Genomic DNA, 21,315 nt, shown 5'->3' with positions numbered 1-21,315 from the left:
GCCTAGATTTGAGACTGACTAGCCTAGAGTTGAGAGTGATGAGCCTATAGGTGAGAGATGAGCCTAGAGTTGAGAGTGATGAGCCTAGAGTTGAGAGTGATGAGCCTAGAGTTGAGAGTAATGAGCCTAGAGTTGAGAGTGATGAGCCTATAGGTGAGAGATGAGCCTAGAGGTGAGAGTGATGAGCTTAGAGGTGAGAGTGATGAGCTTAGAGTTGAGAGTGATGAGCCTAGAGTTGAGAGTGATGAGCCTAGAGTTGAGAGTGATGAGCCTATAGGTGAGAGATGAGCCTAGAGTTGAGAGTGATGAGCCTAGAGTTGAGAGTGATGAGCCTAGAGTTGAGAGTGATGAGCTTAGAGTTGAGAGTGATGAGCCTAGAGTTGAGACTGATGAGCTTAGAGTTCAGAGTGATGAGCTTAGAGTTGAGAGTGATGAGCCTAGAGTTGAGAGTAATGAGCCTAGAGTTGAGACTGGTGAACCTAGAGTTGAGAGTGTTGAGCCTAGAGTTGAGAGTGATGCGCCTAGATTTGAGACTGACTAGCCTAGAGTTGAGAGTGATGAGCCTATAGGTGAGAGATGAGCCTAGAGTTGAGAGTGATGAGCCTAGAGTTGAGAGTGATGAGCCTAGAGTTGAGAGTAATGAGCCTAGAGTTGAGACTGATGAGCCTAGAGTTGAGAGTGATGAGCCTAGAGTTGAGAGTGTTGAGCCTAGAGTTGAGAGTGATGCGCCTAGATTTGAGAGTGATGAGCCTAGAGTTGAGAGTAATGAGCCTAGAGTTGAAAGTGATGAGCCTAGAGTTGAGAGTGATGAGCCTAGAGTTGAGAGTGATGAGCCTAGAGTTGAGAGTGATGAGCCTATAGGTGAGAGATGAGCCTAGAGTTGATAGTGAGGAGCTTAGAGTTGAGAGTGATGAGCCTAAAGTTGAGAGTGATGAGCCTAGAGTTGAGAGTGATGAGCCTAGAGTTGAGAGTGATGAGCCTAGAGTTGAGAGTGATGAGCATATAGGTGAGAGATGAGCCTAGAGTTGAGAGTGAGGAGCTTAGAGTTGAGAGTGATGAGCCTAAAGTTGAGAGTGATGAGCCTAGAGTTGTGAGTGATGAGCCTAGAGTTGAGAGTGATGAGCCTAGAGTTGAGAGTGAGGAGCTTAGAGTTGAGAGTGATGAGCCTAAAGTTGAGAGTGATGAGCCTAAAGTTGAGAGTGATGAGCCTAGAGTTGAGAGTGATGAGCCTAGAGTTGAGTGATGAGCTTAGAGTTGACAGTGATGAGCTTAGAGTTCAGAGTGATGAGCCTCTAGGTGAGAGATGAGCCTAGAATTGAGAGTGATGAGCTTAGAGTTGAGAGTGATGAGCTTAGAGTTCAGAGTGATGAGCTTAGAGTTCAAAGTGATGAGTTTAGAGTTGAGAGTGATGAGCCTAGAGTTGAGAGTGATGAGCTTAGAGTTGAGAGTGATGAGCTTAGAGTTGAGAGTGATGAGCTTAGAGTTGAGAGTGATGAGCTTAGCGTTGAGAGTGATGAGCTCTGAGATGAGAGTGATGAGCCTAGAGTTGAGAGTGATGAGCTTAGAGTTGAGAGTGATGAGCTTAGAGTTGAGAGTGATGAGAGAGTGATGAGTTTAGAGTTCAGAGTGATGAGCCTAGAGTTGAGAGTGATGAGCCTAGAGTTGAGAGTGATGAGCCTAGAGTTGAGAGTGATGAGCTTAGAGTTGAGAGTGATGAGTGTAGAGGTGAGAGTGATGAGCCTAGAGTTGAGAGTGATGAGCCTAGAGTTGAGATTGATGAGCTTAGAGTTGAGAGTTATGAGCTCAGAGTTAAGAGTGATGAGCCTAGATTCGAGAGTGATGAGCCTAGAGTTGAGAGTGATGAGCTGAGAGTAATAAGTTTAGAGTTGAGAGTGATGAGCCTAGATGTGAGAGTGATGAGGTTACGTAGTTTTCGACTCCGCTTCGTATCTAGCCACCATTTTGTGTCTATCCGCCATTTTGTGTTGCCTCACTCAGGCAGCACGGCGGACACTGTGTTTTTGCCTTTTTCAGCTGCTACGTGTCTTGTCTGTTAAAGAGTAAACCCTCTGCCCTTGTTTACAAAACCGATGTCAGGTTCTGGCCGAGTCCACTAATCCATGTCTAGGCTGATTGATCCCTGTCTCGACTGACTGTTTGGCTCTCACTATTCTTCCTGACTTTATCTTATTTGACTGGCCTTCGCTATTCTCTTCGTGAATACTCTTGTTACATAAACTATCCTTTTGAAGCATTCAAACATGTTCTACCACCTGCAAATTGAATTACGGGCACTAGTGTTGATTAACTTGAGGGGAGGAGAGCACACGGGGTCTGAAGAATGGGTGTGTTTTGGACATTCGATAACTTGTTTTCGAACTATTCCTATTCGTCAGTTTTGTATGTTTGGGAGTGGGCATTGTAAATCTGTACACTATAATAGATTGTGCGCCACGGAATTAAGTGGCAGTCTCCTGAGAATCTACAACTCGTGTACTTCTAGGACCACTGTGATTAGCTGCAGCTAATAAACCTGATTTTCTACGCCTAACAGAGTGTCTCATGTCTCTGTCTGACAAGGCAGGTGAACCCGGAGATATTAGGCGTGCCCTGCGCCGCTGGACCCATAAGGCCCAGTTCTCCAATTGGCGGCCAAAGTGTGGGCGACTTCAGTGGTAGTGGTTCAGCCCGAAGATCGTGAGGAGCTTCGCAAGAAAATTCTGGAGGATTCGCGAACCACCTGAGCGACCCCTGTATGTCGAAGTGGACCGAAAGTCTTTTGAAGCGCGGCTACTCCTTTCCGACGGCTGCCGACGACTGCTGCCCTGACTGTCGCCCTGCCTTGGCCCATCTGGTGATGATTGGTATCGCGAGATGTTAGACGGACATCTGTTGGCGTAAGAAAATATTTAGTCAAGTATTCGTGGGTAGCGCCCACTCTTTGTTTTGTTTTTGTTATTCGATCAGTGCACTAATCGAAGACAAGGGGTAAGTACGCTTGTACTGTGACTATATTGTCTTCAAACCTCTTGACGTTTGGAATAAATCCAGTTCATTACGAAATGCCTGGATTTAGTACGTTTAGGAAATTTTGTTGTTTTGGTTGTTCTAGGGATTCCCGGCTAGAGGATTCTTGTCCGATTCCTCCGGTTGGAACTCCCACTTATGAGCTCTATTCGAAGCATGGTCTTGGTCCTATTATTTTTAATGAAACATGGATCCGCTACACAAAGAAAGATGGTGTTTTACAGTGGCCACAAAATGGTAGCTTTGAGCCTGACATATTAAATAATTTGGAAGCGATTTTATTTAAAAGAAAAGCCCGGCCGGCAATGTTTGACTCTTTCCGCCTCTGGCGTAAGGAAGCCAAGCAGAAAGAAATTAAACAAGCGAAAAAAGATAAAAAAACGCAAGACATGACGATATTACAGGCTGCCCAACAGTTTAAAAATGATGAGACTGATCAGCTGATTGAAGTTTTAGAACAACAGCATCGTATGGCAATAGATAAGTGTTATCCTGTGTTGCCTACTTCCTCAAAGAGTAAAGGTCCTGACGAGGATCCTTTCATGTCCCATCTATTGTTGACATTACCTCCACCTTATGTATTAGGTGCTAATGCACCCCCATTACAACCTGCTGCTATCCAGTTCTTCCGGTTCCCGCACATTTGCCTCTTCCAGTGATTCCACCTCTGCCTCCTTTGCCACCGGCTTTTGTTCCTCAGTCTTCCTTGCCGTCAGTTTCTCTTGCTACTAGTTCTTCTCCTGCCGTACAGAATACATTGCCTCCTGTTCTAGTATCGGATTCCCCTACAGGTCGACAACGGTTAGTTAATACTGTCTCTGGTCTCTTGTCACCTTTTCTTGGGCCTCTTTCTTTTTCTCCTGCTTCATCTCGAAGGCAATCTCGTAGTCAGATTCCTGATCTAGAAGAACAGACTAAGTTAGATTCTCTCGCTCATAATTGGATCATGAGTAGTCTACAGTATAGTGTGCGTGATATCTTAGACACCTTTCTTCAATGGAATGCGCCTACGCAGAGATATGTCTTTAATGTTATGTGTAGTACTCTTATCAAAGCATGGGCAGATATGGATTTGGATTTACCTCCACAGGGTTTGTTTGAGATACAGGATAAATTTGATAAGGGACTTATTGTGGGTCCTGATGTAGAGCATGCTGTTCAAAAGCTTGTTACTTTTCGGTCTTCCTTTTTCTCTCGAGCTCCTCTTGAACCTGATCCTGCGGTTCGCCGTAGAATAAAACAATATCCTATGCGAGAAGTTCCTCCAATATGGAGAGATGAAGTTCCTCAAGCAGGTGCTAATCCACCTATTCCAGCTCATGTTCAGCGTATATGGGTACATGATCCTTGGAAAAGATCGGAAGTGTTGGCACTTAAACAGTCCTTACCGGACCCTCGTAAGAATCCTGCTGGGTATTATAAAGAGTTGTCTCAAACTGTTGATGCATGTATCATGAATTCGGCAGATATTGATTTACTGATGGGCAATGTAGTCCCACAGGCTATATGGGCTAAAATTCGTAGAGAAGATCATGATCAAGCTTTAGGTGGTGCTTGGGCTGCTATAGTAGCCGCAGATGCAGGACAAATAGGTGGTGCCAAACACGATGATTTGATCACGGAATTACCCGGTAGAATAATAGCTCTTATGAAAACAATGATGCCTGCTGTACGCGTTAACTGGGATAAGTTAGCGGCATGTAAGCAAAAGACAGTTGAAAGTGTCTCCGATTTCTTTACTCGTTTCGAAGAAACTTTCATCGACCATAGCGGTCAAGATATGAGTACTGAAGGTGGACAGCGATTATTTGTAGATAAATTTGTCTTTAATTTGCTTCCGGAACTATCACATAAATTAAAACAATCAGAGAGTTCATGGGCTGAACGTCGACTGCCCAAATATTAGCTACTGCTCAGTATTATGAGAATAGAGATAAGGAAGAAAAGGAAAAAGCAGAGAAAAAGACTAAAGAATTGAGAACGAAGATTCTTTTGCAACAGGCTTATCCCCCTCGTTCCGATCAGCCCCAATCGCAACAGCCTTCACAGTTTCAAAGGTTATTGCAGAAACCTACACCTTTCGTTCCGCGATCTCAGTTGGGTCCTAATCAATGCGCCTATTGTAAAGAGGAAGGTCATTTTAAGATTAATGGTCCGGTTTTACTACAACGTACTCGTGGACAATCTGTGCCACGAGGTCGTGGGGGTTTTCAGCAAGCACCTAGAGGTAGAGGGCGAGGTGCGGTGTCTCAAGAACAGCGTTCCTTATCTTCGCAGAATAATATGAATTGTTTCGATCAGCAGAAATCTCAGTCTGCGCAATATTATAATGACGATTATTATGTGGAGAGTGAAAGTCCTGATTTTCACACTAGCTAGGACAGCCATAGACAAAGTAAGGGAGTCGTATCAGTTCCAGTGGATCAGAATGGACCTTATGTTGATGTTGTAGCATTGGGTGTTACAGAACCATTTCTTTTGGATACTGGTGCAATGAGAATGAATATGCTACTTACCAGTATGCATCTGTTCTTGGCATGTAGGGCTGCTGACATTCATATCTATAGCATAGATCGCCGCCTAGTGTTGGGTCCGGATGATTGCACCTTGTTGTCCTGGAAGAGTCTTCGAAGTATCACGAGATAGGTGGCTCCTCCCCTGGACTACAGTGCGCATGGGCATCGACTCCATCCTTAGATTGTTTTTAGCCATTGTGGCAAAGATGGAGTGCAATAGTGTAAACGATGACCATGTCTAAGAGTATGTGTAAGAAGAAGAAGTCTGCAACCGCTACGGGCGCCGGGGAGGAGGGCAGGCGATATGAATGTCAGCAGCCCTACATGCCAAGAACAGATGCATACTGGTAAGTAGCATATTCAGTTCGAGGCATGTGGGCTGCTGAATTCATATCTATAGCATAGAATAAATACATAGCAGTCCCTCCATTAACGGCGGCCGCTCGTGCCAGCTGCAGAAGTTTGAAAAAGTGTTCTAAGAACAGCCTGCCCTACAGCTGCCTGCTGCTTGGAATGTACGTCTACACAGTAATGTTTAGTGAACGTATGTGGTGTAGACCATGTGGCTGCTCTACATATGTCCTCCAAAGGAATATTGCCTAGGAACACCATGGAGGCCCCCAACTTGCGAGTGGAGTGGGCCCTGGGGGGGACCGTTAAAGTGCGCTTAGCTTTGTGATAGCAAATCTGAATGCACTTAACGATCCATCTGGCAATTCCTGCTTTGGAAATGGGGTTGCCTTTGTGCTGGGCTGAGAAGGCAACAAAAAGCTGTTGTGTCTTTCTGAAATCTTTCGTTCTGTCAATGTAGTACATTAACGCTCTTTTGACATCCAGAGTGTGGAGCATTCTTTCGGCTACTGTTTCAGGGTTTGGAAAGAATGCGGGCAGTTCGATGGTTTGATTGACATGAAACTGCGACACCACCTTTGGAAGAAACTTAGGGTTAGTGCGCAGCACAACCCTGTTGGAGTGAATCTGAATAAATGGCTCTTGTACAGTGAGCGCCTGCAGCTCACTGACTCTCCGCAGAGAAGTAATGGCAATGAGAAAAGCCACTTTCCATGTTAAGAATTGAATCTCACAGGAATGGAGAGGCTCAAAAGGTGGGCCCATCAACCTGGTGAGGACCACGTTGAGGTTCCACACAGGAGCTGGCGGGGTCCTGGGAGGGATGACCCGCTTCAGCCCTTCCAGGAAGGCTTTAATGGCAGGCACCCTGAAAACAGAGAGATGCTGCCTGTTTCGAAGATAAGCCGCTATGGCGGATAAGTGTATCCGAATGGAAGCGTACGCTAGATTGCATTTGTAAAGATGTAACAAATAGCAGATGATATTAGGAATGGATGCATCTAGCGGGTTGATATTGTGGTCAGTACAGTAAATGACAAACCGCTTCCATTTCGCTGCATAGCAAGCTCGGGTAGTGGGCTTTCTTGCCTCCCGGATGATGTCCATGCATTCAGGAGGCAGATTAAGGTAGCCAAACTCTAAGACTTTAGGAGCCAGATCGCCAGGTTGAGCTGTTGCGGATCTGGGTGCTGAATGTCTCCATGGCTCTGCGTCAAAAGCCTGGGTGTGAGGCGCAGCCTTTGATGCGGCACCACGGAGAGTTCTAGAAACGTGGTGTACCATGGTTGGCGTGCCCATGTTGGAGCAACCAGGATGAGCGTCATCGAGTGTTGCTTGAGCTTTCTTGCCACCAGCGGGATAAGAGGTGCTGGGGGAAAAGCTTACGCAAATCTGCCTGACCAGTTCATCCATATCGCATTGCCCTGCGACTGTGGGTGAGGGAACCTGGCGGCAAAGCTTTGGCATTTTGCGTTTTCCTTTGTGGCAAACAGGTCTATCTCTGGATGACCCCACTGCTGGAAGTATGGGCGGAGTACTGATGGATGTAACTCCCACTCGTGCATCTGGTGGCTGTACCTGCTGAGCAGATCCGCCATCTGATTGTCCTTGCCCGGGAGGTGTTCCGCCATGAGGAAGATGTTCCTCTGAATGGCCCACTTCCACATGCTCTGAGCCAGATGAGACAACTGTGGAGAGTGTGTACCTCCCTGCTTCTGGATGTAGTACATGGCTGTCATGTTGTCCGTCCGGATCAACACGACCTTGTTGCACAGATGTACTTTGAAGGACTTCAATGCCATGAAGATTGCCATCAGTTCTAGGTAGTTGATGTGCATCTTCTGTTGCTGCGTCGTCCATAGTCCCTGCACCGTGTAGTGGAGCACATGAGCTCCCCACCCTTGGAGAGATGCGTCCGTCGTCAGGATAATCTGTGGCACAGGCTCTTGAAACGGTCGGCCCTTGCAAAGGTTGTGTGGATTCCACCAATGCAGAGAGCTGTATGCCCGACCGGTCACCAACACTAGGTCTTTCAATTGCCCGTGAGCCTGATTCCACTGACGTGCCAAGCACTCTTGAAGCGGACGCATATGTAGTCTCGCGTGTGGGACTATGAAGATGCAGGAGGCCATCATGCCTATCAACTGCATGAACACTCTCGCAGGAAGTGTGTGTTGCGGTCTGAACTTTAGGATTAGCGACTGCATGTTGATTATCCTCACTGGGTTTGGCTGAGCCGTAGCCGCCAAAGTGTCTATCGTCGCGCCCAAATACTGCCGCACATGTGCTGGCTGAAGGTGCGACTTCAGATAATTGAGCGAAAACCCCAGACTGTGAAGAAGGTGAATGGTGTGGGACATGTCGGCCGCGCACTGCTGGGCCGACTTTGCTTGAACAAGCCAGTCGTCCAGGTAAGGGTAGACATGGACGTTCTGTCTCCTGAGGTGCGCCGCCACTGTCGCCAGACATTTCGTAAACACTCTGGGGGCTGTGGTCACCCCGAAAGGAAGGACTTTGAATTGGTAATGCTGGTCTTGGATGGTGAACCTGAGGTATTTCCTGTGGGAGGGGTGGAGTGGGATGTGAAAGTATGCATCCTTGAGGTCTAAGGTTGCGAGAAAGTCTCCCTGGTTCAGCAATGGAAGAACCTGTTGCAGTGTCAACATGTGGAAGTGTTCTGAGAGGATGTACTGGTTCAGGGGCCGTAGGTCTAGAATCGGTCTGAGTGTGCCGTCCTTTTTTGGGATCAAGAAGTACAGGGAATATACCCCTGTGCCTTCTTCCTCCACTGGCACGAGCTCTATTGCGCCTTTTTGCAGCATGGCCAGAACCTCCTGCTGCAATAAGTGCAAATGCTCTTGTGACATAGGACGGTGTTTTGGGGGCATGTTGGGTGGAGTGTCTGTCAGCTCTAAACAATATCCGAACTGGATAAGTTGCTTGACCCACCTGTCTGTGGTGATGGACTTCCACACTGACAGGAACCGCTGGAGTCTCCCCCCGACAGGTGTTGGATGGTCGGGGGGCAGTGACAGGGAGTCACTGCTTGTTGGTGGCAGAGGAACGGGAACTGTTGTTGCCTCTGCCTCTGCCCTTGGAGCTGTTGCCCCGGTCTCCTCCTCTACTCTGTTTGGGGTAGGATGACTGCGCCCCACCTTTGTTGAACTGCGTCTGCTGTGACATTTGGCCTCTGGTAACACCTCGATTGCCTGAGCGACGAAAAGTGTTTCCTCGAAACTGCTGCGACTGGAGAGCCCCCATGGACTTGGCAGTCTCAGTATCTTTTTTTATCTTTTCCAGTGTGGTATCTACCTCTGGACCAAATAACCTGTTTGGGTTTACTGGTTGGTTGAGGATAGTCGTCTGTCTCTCGGGCTTGAACCCGGAAATTCGGAGCCATGCCTGACGCCTCAACATCACGCTAGTGTTGATTGCTCTTGCCGCTGTATCAGCAACGTCAAGAGCACACTTTATAGCCGCGTTGGAAATGAGCTTGCCCTCTTGGACAAGCATCTCAGCTCCCTCCTTGTACTGCTCTGGCAGGTGTTGCAACAGGGTCTCTAGGGTGTCATAGTGTGCCCTGTCGTATCTGGCCAATAGCGCCTGCGTGTTTGAGATACGCCAGATGTTGGCTGCTTGTGCTGCTACCCTCTTCCCTGACGCCTCCAGCACTTTTGACTCTTTGTCTGGGGGAGGAGCTTCACCCGTGGTTTGTGAGTTCGCTCGTTTGCGAGCATTAGAGACCACCAGAGTCCAACGGCAACTGGCCCCTTATGTATGTTGGATCGCCAGGTGCCGGTCTGTATTTTTTCTCAATCCGAGGGTTAACAACCCGCGACCTTGTGGGCTCCTTAAAAATGTCCGCAGCATGCCGTAGGACCCCCTTGAGCATGGGAAGAGTTTTCACAGTTTTTTCAGCAGTGGAGAAAGTGTCAAAAAGGAAGTCAGCCTCCACAGGGTCAGCATGCATGTCAACATCATGGTTCTTAGCTGCCCTCTCAATCAAAGCATGAAATGCGGTGGAATCCTCTGTGGGAGACGTTTTGACGTTGAACACCTGAGGGTCAAGATTTGCTTGCTGATCCCCTTGTTCACCTGCCTCCACCCATGAGTCCTGCTGTTCATCAGGCTCCGTGTTGGCTGGGAAATTATACTCCTCATCCTGCTCCTCCCCATCTTCACCCCTTACAGGTTGTAGAACTCTGGGTTCAACCAATACAGGTGTGTCCTCTGCAGGTCTTTTGCGCTTCAGAGGAATCTTAAATGACTCCAAGGGCTGTGACGCCGTAATCTTCCTCTTCAGAAGCGTCAGCTTCCCGGTGTCAGCGTCGATATACTGTTCCGACTGCTCCGACAAAGAGTGTTGTCGACGCTTCAAACCCCCAGCCGGGGGAGTCGACTTCGACCTCTCTGGGTCTTTGGGCACCGACCGCGGTGCAAAGGCCTTCGGCGCCACCTTAGGTGGTAACGTGAAAAGGATCGGCGTCGAAGCCTGTGGCGTTTGGACAGCTTTCTTCGTTGTGGAAGGTGTCTTCGGTTCCGACGCAGAAGCTCTGTCCTTAAGACGTTTGAGGGAGTCCGAGACCTGCTTCGTGAAAGAAGCGGATGGCTTCGTCGACCCGACCGATGGCCTCGGTCCACCTCCAGGGGAAGACTCGGGCATCGACACCTTCTGCGTTTCCGATCGAGGCGCCGGAGCATCTTTCGGCGGTGCGCTGCGATCCTTGACCACGGCCGTGGACGTGGAAGACGGCGACTTCGCCTCGGCAACCTTGACCTTTGGCGTCGGTGTTCCAGACTTTGGCTCCGCGCCCTTGGTAGCCGTTGTGTCGACAGGCCTCTTGGCTTTCGGCTCGACGGCCTTGGTGTGAGCCTCCTCAACTGCCTTCTTGGGCTTCGGGTCGACTGCTGTGCTCGACGCCAAGTCGACGGCCTTTCGTGAGCTGGGCTCCTTGACCACGTTTGTCGCCGTTGAGGGTGCAACATTTTTCTTCGGCTTCGAGGCTTCAGAAGACAACGGCGTCGATGGGGGAGCAGACGTTTTCGGTTTCGATGGCGTGTCGGCCATCTTTGTCTTCGTCGACACCGAAGGTTTCAGTTTCGGTTTCGATATTGATAATGGCGGCTCCGCAGAAGTGTCCGTGGCCGGGCCGGAAGGCAGGGCCGTGGATATTGGTGTAGGGTCTAGGGTAAGGCCATGTGGCGATCCTTCGACCCGAGCCTTAGTAAAAGTACGAACGGGGTATAGCTCTTCCTCCGAGCTATCTTCCATGGCCCCGTAGGCCTCTTCGTCGTCCCCTACCTCTTCGACGACTTCCTCCACGTCTTGGCCTTCGGCGTCCGCTTCGTAGTCGGACTCGACGACCACCGAAGGAGGTGAGACTTAAAGTTGGACCTGTTGCTCGTCCGCTTCTTCATTGACGAAGATGTCCACAGGTGCTGGAGCCGATCGCCGGGCCTCGAGGCGCGCCGCGCGCCGAAGCTTGATGGTTTTCTTCGATCTAAACCTGGAACAGGCCATACAGTTGGCCTCGTCGTGGTCCGGCGACAGGCATTTGTTGCAAACCGGGTGGACGTCGATGTGTGGGTACTTGGATCCACACACGGGACAGTGCTTGAACGGACTCCGCTCCATGCCGTCGAAAGTCTTGCTGCGTCGACTGGGCCTCGATCCTCGAAGTCACACGACTCACGGGATATCCGACTCGAAGAGTTGGAGTAAGTCAGGCACCGAACGCAAACAATACCGACGGTTCGAAGAAGGCCTTTTGGCCTTGAAAAAGTATGTTTTGATCGATTCCGAATCGGAGTTAACGAAATCACATCCGAACCCAATGGCGGAAAAAAACAATCTAAGGATGGAGTCGATGCCCATGCGCAATGTAGTCCAGGGGAGGAGCCACCTATCTCGTGATACTACAAAGACTCTTCCAGGACAACAAGGTGCAATCATCCGGACCCAACACTAGGCGGCGATCTATGCTATAGATATGAATTCAGCAGCCCACATGCCTCAAACGTTCTATTATGCATTCCAAACTCCCTGGGGCACCTTTGTCTGGCTTAACCAATGTTTCTGTAGGATTTTCTGGCGCCCCAGTTGCTAACCCTATTTCTTGTCCCTTGCCCATTTCTATTGGTCCGTATGATTTAGAAGCTCCACTTCTTTTGACGACGGGTTTCGGAGAGAATTTATTGGGTTTGGATTTGTTAAAACGTTTGTATGCTACATTGTATTGTTCCCCCTCTGGTGTACATCTTACTTTGGGCGACAAATTGACTTCTCCGATGTACGTATCTAAAGACCAACTGCCACTCGAATTGCGTTCACTTCCTGCTACGCTTTGGGCTATGGGTCCGAATGATGTTGGTTTGCTTCAAATTCCACCTTATGTGATTACTGTTAAGCCTGATGTTAAGTTGCCACGCATTCCTCAATATAAGATATCTAATGATGGTGAGAGAGCTTTGTTGGCTATTGTTTATGACTTGGTTAAGAAGGGCGTGGTTGAAGAGACCAGAGGAAATGTTTGCAATAGTCCTGTTTTGCCTGTTCTTAAACGTACTGATCCTTCTCAGCCACCTGTGTATCGTTTCGTAATTGATCTCCGAGAGGTCAACAAAATTGTTGTCCCTCAGTTTCCTGTTGTCCCGGATATTACTGCTTTGCTCACTATGATTCCTGCTTCGGCAGCTTGGTTTTCGGTTATTGATCTCAAAAATGCTTTCTTTAGCATTCCTATCGCCGAGGAGAGTAGGGATCTCTTTGGTTTCTCCCTCGGAGGCCGAAGCTTCAGATTTAAGCGTGCACCTCAATGCTATTGTGAGAGTCCCTCCATCTATAGTCAGGCTTTGAAATCTCAGCTTGACACTTTTTCTTTGCCTCCAGGTGCCACTCTTATACAATATGTGGATGATTTGTTAGTGGCTGCCGATTCGGAAGATGTTTGTAAAAACATGACTGTGTTACTTCTGCAACATTTGTCTCACTTACATCATAAGGTGTCACCTTCTAAGTTACAATATTGTTGCCAAGAGGTTACCTATTTAGGTCATCTCTTGTCAAAGGAGGGAAGGCGATTGACCCCAGAACGTATCCATGCAATTGCACGAATGTCTGTGCCATCCACACAAAGAGAGGTACGTGCTTTCTTAGGTATTACCTCTTATTGTAGACAATGGATCCCGAATTTTTCTTTATTGGCCAAACCTTTGTTGGCACTTACCTTGAAAGACACACCCCAACCTCTTCCTTGGACTGATGAATGTCAGAAGAGTTTTTCTGATTTACGTACTGCTTTGTGTTCTGCTCCGGTGTTGGGTACTCCAGACTATATTAAGCCTTTCACACTCTATGTTCATGAGAGAGAAGGTTACGCGTTGTCAGTCTTGACACAACAATTATACAAGACCAGCATGATTGTTTTCTTCGTACAGAAGAAGAAACTAAAGGTCGAGTTGATTTAAAAGATACACCACTTGCGGATCCGGATGGAATTCTATGGGTAGATGGATCTTGTTTTAAGCTTTCTTATGGCGAGACGACAGCAGCCTATGCTGTTACAACTTTGCATACAGTAGTAGAAACTGCACGTATTACACAGAATTCAGCGCAAGCTGCAGAGTTAATTGCATTAACAAGAGCATGCGTGTTGGCAAAAGGAAAGAGAGTGACCATTTATACAGATAGCCAATATGCTTTTGGCGTTGCTCACAGTTTCGCCCGTTTGTGGAAGGAAAGAGGATTCTTTACCTCCCACGGCACTAAAAATACAGCATGGTCAGTTGGTAACTGATCTTCTTGAATCCCTTGTTTTGCCTGCTCAAGTAGCGATTGTGAAGTGCAGTGCACATAAGAGGATTCCTGATGATGTGGGTCGAGGGAATGCATTTGCGGATGAAGTAGCAAGGGAAACGGCGAAAGATGTTGAAAGTCACATGTATGTTGCGGGCCCCGCAAGATGGGTCGCAGAAGGAGGTATGTGTGAAGACACAGTAGAAAGCGTGAAAATGATTCAGAAGGAAGCGACTGAGAAAGAATTGAGTAAGTGGAGAGAGAGTACGGGAATGTTGGACACAACGGGATGCTGGACGGAATTATCAGAGCATTCTGCGATGGTTGTTACCAGATGCGTATGTACTACCTGTAGTTACTATGGCGCATGGTCCAGCTCATATAAATGCAAGGGCCATATGTAAACTTCTGGCTCCAGTATGGCAGAATGAAGGTATTCCCAAATGTGCAGAAAATGTGGTGAAGCATTGTATTGTCTGTTTGATGCACAATCCAGGAAAGGGAACACCAACTCCGGCGCAGGTCATTTTACTCCCCCTACGTATCCCTTTTAGGTACTACAAATAGACTATATTCACATGGAACGTTTTAACAACCTCAAGTATGTTCTGGTGGTGGTTTGTGCCTTTTCCAGATGGATAGAAGCCTACCCACTAAAAGATAATACTGCTTTGTCCACTGCCAAAGTTCTTTTGAAGGAATTTTTCCCGGGGTTTGGTTTGCCACGCATTGTCTGGAGGGACAATGGAGTGAATTTGTAGGCCAAATTATGCAGAAGGTGTGTGTGGGTCTTGGTATTAGACAGAAATTCCATGCGGCATAAGTGTGGCAGGGTATGCTCAGACGTGAGTCCCTTGCTCACTTTGCCACTGGATTCAAGCAAGCCGGGCTGAAGACGGCTGCAATGCCAGAAACCGGTCCTCGGAAGCTTGTTTCCGGTCCAGGGAAGGCATGGCTTGGCAGTTCGGGCTGGACTGTTCCCATGAGGCGCAGGGTCAGACTGATTTGCATATAGCCATGTCTGAACTGGGGTGGCAGAGTGGGCTAAAGAACGGTGATGGATTAAACCCAGATCTTTTGACTGGGTGTGAGTGTTTGATTGGTTCAGATGCTCCGTCCATCACCACCCCCTTTTGTACCGCATATAAATGCAAGGGGCATATGTAAACTTCTGGCTCCAGTATGGCAGAATGAAGGTATTCCCAAATGTGCAGAAAATGTGGTGAAGCATTGTATTGTCTGTTTGATGCACAATCCAGGAAAGGGAACACCAACTCCGGCGCAGGTCATTTTACTCCCCCTACGTATCCCTTTTAGGTACTACAAATAGACTATATTCACATGGAACGTTTTAACAACCTCAAGTATGTTCTGGTGGTGGTTTGTGCCTTTTCCAGATGGATAGAAGCCTACCCACTAAAAGATAATACTGCTTTGTCCACTGCCAAAGTTCTTTTGAAGGAATTTTTCCCGAGGTTTGGTTTGCCACGCATTGTCTGGAGGGACAATGGAGTGAATTTGTAGGCCAAATTATGCAGAAGGTGTGTGTGGGTCTTGGTATTAGACAGAAATTCCATGCGGCAAACCATCCTCAGTCAGCGGGTCTGGTAGAGTATTACAATTGCACTCTCAAGCTCAAATTGGCAAAGATACAGGCCAGCACAGGCCTTTCCTGGCCTGATGCCTTGCCGTTGGCACTTCTCTCAACAAGAACAACAGTTCATTCTCGTTTGGGGCTTAGCTCATACGAAATTGTTTTTGGACGCCCAGACAATGTTTGGGGAGTCCCTCGACCCAAGAAATACTCGGACATTCCGTAGCCATTGTTGGTTGACTATCTGCATGACCTTACCACTAAATTATGTGTTATTCGTCAACAGGTCCAAAACGCTTTGCCGGAGGCCTCCTCAGATCCAGGACACTCCATCCAATCTGGGGACTGGGTTTGTTTGAAAAACTTCCAGAGGAAAAAGAACCTGGAACCTCGTTGGGGGCCGCCGAGGCAAGTCTTACTGACTACTCGTACAGCAGTGAAGGTCGTGGGGAAGAAGAACTGGATCCACGGCATGCACTGCAAAAGGGTACCATTGCCGTTACCTTATAACCAGTGGTTCCGAGAAGGTGTTGGTGACAACAAATGTGAAAAAGAACCCAGATTTGTACCATTCAGTAGTGCACGTCTGGACTGGACAAGTTCTGAAAAAGAAGATGACGATGTCTTACAGGAAGCTGTACCATCGCACTTGCGTCTGAACACGTCAGATCCAAAAACTTTGCTTAAAGACCAAACGATACCTGGCAAGACACGGTACAACCTACGACAAAGATTGACCAAGGACAATTGAACTCTGTGTTTTAAAATTTTGTTTTTATTAAAAAAACATTCCTTTTCCATTTATCCATCAAGTTGCAGGGTCACGGTAGGAGTCTTAGGCTGTGACCTGAATAGTGACTAGGTCAACAGGACTTGCAGTGTCATAGGACGGCTAACAATCACAGCCAAGTGATTAAGGAAGATTATCGTGAGCAACGCCTTTAGAGTAATGGATAATGAAATGGGAGGGGGCGATATTAAAATGATGAAAAGAAACCATTATAAGAAATTATTGTTTAGTCGTTGTGGCGTAGCATTATGCATTTTAGTAAGTTTATGCAGTTTATTAGCATGTGTAGGATGGATTGTCCACATTATGCAGCCAGCACCTGCTCCTACTTCTGTCTCCTTTATTTCCTCTACCACTATTTCTCCGCACAAATTTTATGCACTCCCAGACCATGAGCAGATGAGGAGAACGGAATATCTCAACAATTCATTTATCCAATTGTTACATCAGCATCAATTGGTAGTAAATACAACTAACTGTTGGGTTTGTGGGCTTATGCCCCACAATACAGAGAGAGGGATGCCGTATCTAGTTCTCCCATTTTCATAGGAAGGTTCTGCTTGGGCTTATCTGGCTATGTTTTCTAATGCATACCAGAATCAACTTCGATACCCTCCTGGTGGGTCCTATAATGGTGGAGTGGATTTTAGCCACAGTCCGTTGATAAAGGCAATAGTAACAATGGCAAAAATAGCTGACATTAGTAAAATTCCCAAGGATGAGAAGCAAGCATATGATGGGTGGAATGTGACACGCTATATCACTAGCCTCACTGACAAGATTAAACAGAAAAGATCTTCACCGATTTCGACTATACCTCATAAAGGTAATTTGTGTTTACAAATAAATGGCCAGAATACTAAAATTAGGCTGGAAAAGAGTAATTGCTCCCATACATATGTTTACACACCCTCAGTTTCTTCACCGTTAGTACCATCTCAAGGCACATACTTTATCTGCCATGACAGAGCCTATACATGGCTTCCTACATATTTCTCGGGAACATGTTATATAGCTTTCCGTCTTCCTCCGACATATACTGCTCCTGCAGATTACCATAGAAAGAGATATAGTAGAGGGGTTATCGATGCTGACGACACAGCTGGACAAGAGGGAGGAGATTTTCTGAAAGGGTTTCTTCCCTTTTGGGGTCCAATAGTAAATAGCAGAAATATCAGACGTCTAGTCCATGTTGTCGATGCTACCATAAACGTAACTTCTGGAGCATTGAATAATCTGACAGTGGAACTTCAGGCGGATCTTCTTATGACTTTACAAAACAGGATGGTTTTAGATATCGTCCTTGCCGATAGAGGAGTCTGTAAATTAATTGGGTCTAGTTGCTGCGTTTACGTTCCTGATAATGCCCCTACAGTATACCAAGCCATTTCTAAACTACATGTCATCTCCGAGTCCATTCATCAGGATACTGGAGATTGGTCTGTGATGGGATGATTTTGGGGACTACTGTCCACATGGGGATGGAAAGTATTAACTTTCCTTGGAGCGATTCTAGCAATCATCTTTTCTTGTTGCCTCTGTTTACAGTGTGGGCCAGCCATCTGTGGACTTTGTGCCACTGTATGCGTTCCAAAACCAGTGTCACCAAAAACAGAGAATATTAGAATGATGTTACAGCAACAACTCAATGTCCTCATGACCATTGACATCGACTCAGACTAGCATGAGTCTTTTGTGCTTTGCCGGAGTATGGCAAAAGGAGGGTCTGAGGTTACGTAGTTTTCGGCTCTGCTTCGTATCTAGCCGCCATTTTGTGTCTATCCGCCATTTTGTGTTGCCTCACTCAGGCAGCACGGCGGACACTGTTTTTGCCTTTTTCAGCTGCTACGTGTCTTGTCTGTTAAAGAGTAAACCCTCTGCCTTTGTTTACGAAACCGATGTCGGGGTCTGGCCGAGTCCACTAATCCATGTCTAGGCTGATTGATCTCTGTCTCGACTGACTGTTTGGCTCTCACTATTCTTCCTGACTTTATCTTATTTGACTGGCCTTCGCTATTCTCTTCGTGAATACTCTTGTTACATAAACTATCCTTTTGAAGCATTCAAACATGTTCTACCACCTGCAAATTGAATTACGGGCACTAGTGTTGATTAACTTGAGGGGAGGAGAGCACACGGGGTCTGAAGAATGGGTGTGTTTTGGACATTCGATAACTTGTTTTCGAACTATTCCTATTCGTCAGTTTTGTATGTTTGGGAGTGGGCATTGTAAATCTGTATAATATAATAGATTGTGCGCCACGGAATTAAGTGGCAGTCTCCTGAGAATCTACAATTGGTGTACTTCTAGGACCACTGTGATTAGCTGCAGCTAATAAACCTGATTTTCTACGCCTAACAGAGTGTCTCGTGTCTCTGTCTGACAAGGCAGGTGAACCCGGAGATATTAGGCGTGCCCTGCACCGCTGGACCCATAAGGCCCAGTTCTCCAATTGGCGCCCAAAGTGTGGGCGACTTCAGTGGTAGTGGTTCAGCCCGAAGATCGTGAGGAGCTTCGCAAGAAAATTCTGGAGGATTCGCGAACCACGTGAGCGACCCCTGTATGTCGAAGTGGACCGAAAGTCTTTTGAAGCGCGGCTACTCCTTTCCGACGGCTGCTGACGACTGCTGCCCTGACTGTCCCCCTGCCTTGGCCCATCTGGTGATGATTGGTATCGCGAGATGTTAGACGGACATCTGTTGGCGTAAGAAAATATTTAGTTAAGTATTCGTGGGTAGCGCCCACTCTTTGCTTTGAATCTACCACTGGTGTACTTCTAGGACCACTGTGATTAGCTGCAGCTAATAAACCTGATTTTCTACGCCTAACAGAGTGTCTTGTGTCTCTGTCTGACAAGGCAGGTGAACCCGGAGATATTAGGCGTGCCCTGCGCCGCTGGACCCATAAGGCCCAGTTCTCCAGTGATCAGCCCAGAGTTGAGAGTGATGAGCTCAGAGGTGAGAGTGATGAGCCTAGAGTTGAGAGTGGCTCACTTCCTGTAAACTGTAACTACTGAGGCTCACTTCCTGTAAACCTATAACTACTGAGGCACACTTCCTGTAAACCTGTAACTAATGATGCACACTTCCTATACGCCTGTAACTACTGAGGCTCACATCCTGTAAGCTGTAACTACTGAGGCTCACTTCCTGTAAACCTATAACTACTGAGGCTCACTTCCTGTAAGCCTGTAACTACTGAGGCTCGCTTCCTGTAAACCTATAAATACTGAGGCTCACTTCCTGTAAACTGTAACTACTGAGGCTCACTTCCTGTAAACTGTAACTACTGAGGTTCACTTCCTGTAAACCTATAAATACTGAGGCTTACGGCCTGTAAACCTGTAACTACTGATGCTCGCTTCCTGTAAAGCTGTAATTACTGATGCTTACTCTCTGTAAGCCTGTGACTACTGAGGCGCACTTCCTGTAAACCTATAAATACTGAGGCTCACTGCCTGTAAACCTGTAACTACTGATGGTTACTTCCTGTAAACCACTAACTACTGAGCTTCACTTCTTGTAAACCTATAAACTGAGGCTTCCGGCCTGTAAACCTGTAACTATTGATTGTCGCTTCCTGTAAACCTGTAACTACTGAGGCTCAGTTCCTGTAAACCTATAATGACTGAGGCCTACTTCCTGTAACCTTGTTACTACTAAGGCTCACTTTCAGAAACCTATAACTACTGAGGCTCGCTTCCTGTAAACCTATAGCTACCTAAGCTCGTTTCCTGTAATCCTGTAGCTATGGAGGCTTGCTTCCTGTAGGTCTGACTCCAAATCACAGAGCGCTAACCTCTCACCTGGGGGACTGCCGATGCTCTCTTCATTGCTACTGTCAATGTGCTCCACACAGAAGGCCTCATCTTCATCCTTTACTGGGGACGGACAGTCCCCATCTCCTGTTAAACAAATAGAAACAAGTAAGCATTATGTTCCAATGCATGAAGGCACATATCAGTCACAGGCGAATGCTCTCACTGGGGACAGGTACTCATTCGTCCCAGTCTATGAGAGACTGTCATCATGCTCTGGGGACATCTGGTCGCACGTGCACATCTACCAAAGTGTCTCATGCACAGCTGGCGTTACTGGTTGAAGGGTTGACTCTGCACATGTCTGTCATTCGCTATCACCAGGAAGGATGGTTTGTATCAGTCATTACGATTCATAGAGGAGTTCATAGGCCAAGGTGTAGAAAGCTGCTTTGAATGACAAGACATAGCTCTTTGCCAAGTGTTACTGAGAGTGACATACCTCCATGGAGTGAGGACCATCAGGAATGACAAAGGGGCCTAAGAACAAGAGATTGTCTTAATGATCTGACATTCCTCCGCAGATCCGGGAGGCGATGACAGGCCAGATCCAGGTAGGATAAGTGCCCCGCAGAAGGCAGAAAGGGAAGGTCAACCGAAACATGCTGCAGACATTCCGAGAACTCAAAGATAGAGGCAGTCGCCTCAGGCCGGAGATTGACAAGAATCGCAGCTGCATCCAGAAACGACGGTCTCTACAGAGACCTCACCGTCTACAAGTCAATCTCACGCATAGATGTTTGTCACCGAGACTGGCAGATATGTCAGAATTACAATGGAGACACTAATCAGCGCAGAACAGAGTGATTTGTTCTGTGCCAGAAACAGAGCCGCATGTTCCTGCATAAGGAGACAGCAAAAGCAGCCACCTGGAGGGATCACATGACTGGAGGAATCACAAGCTTAGAGGGATCACCGGCCTGGAAGGATCTCAGGTACTTATATAACTCAGTCGATTAAACTCTCATGTTGTGTAGGAAGCTGACTCTGTCTATACTATACCAAAGTAAGGTATAGTGTGTACGGAGTCCTATGAAACCCCAAACGTAGGCAGAGGTAAAGTCGATAGCACCTCACACTCTATTTGTGGTAGTGTGGGCGAGCAGTAAGGCAGCTTCAGAGGACAGCGTTAACTCCACACTTAGAAACTTTTCCAAGAAAAACAGTCAATGTTATCCTATGGAGGAAGGAACAGTAGGCTTGTTCGGGTCGGCGACCTTCTTTGGTTCGGCGCCCTTTGGCTGCGTGCCCTTGTTCGGTTTGACTACCTTTTTGGGGTCGACAGTTTTTGGCTGAGCGGCCTTCTTGTGGTCGACAGTCTTCTTTGGCTCGACGCTTTTGGGCTGTACGGCCTTTTTCGGTTCGCCGCCCTTCGGGTCGACGACCTTTTTTGGCTCTGGAACCTTCTTCGGGACGATGGTACC

At 47.3% G+C, this 21,315-nt stretch overlaps 1 protein-coding gene across 4 annotated transcripts in view; it reads right to left on the bottom strand.

The window, feature by feature from the left end:
* Positions 1 to 21,315, bottom strand: part of LOC144770974 (uncharacterized) — a 93,203-nt gene that overhangs the window by 18,584 nt on the left and 53,304 nt on the right. For all 4 annotated transcript variants that reach the window (XR_013599079.1, XR_013599080.1, XM_078655839.1 and 1 more), the window contains exon 5: positions 19,880 to 19,978. Coding sequence is in view for 2 of the 4 variants with exons in the window: in XM_078655839.1 (XP_078511965.1) it covers positions 19,880 to 19,978 (99 nt within the window). In the remaining 2 variants the exon portion in view is untranslated. The remainder of the gene's footprint in view (positions 1 to 19,879; positions 19,979 to 21,315) is intronic.

Source organism: Lissotriton helveticus, chromosome 7, assembly GCF_964261635.1.
Source record: "Lissotriton helveticus chromosome 7, aLisHel1.1, whole genome shotgun sequence".
Classification (NCBI taxonomy): domain Eukaryota; kingdom Metazoa; phylum Chordata; class Amphibia; order Caudata; family Salamandridae; genus Lissotriton; species Lissotriton helveticus.
This window is presented reverse-complemented; position numbering and strand designations above follow the sequence as displayed.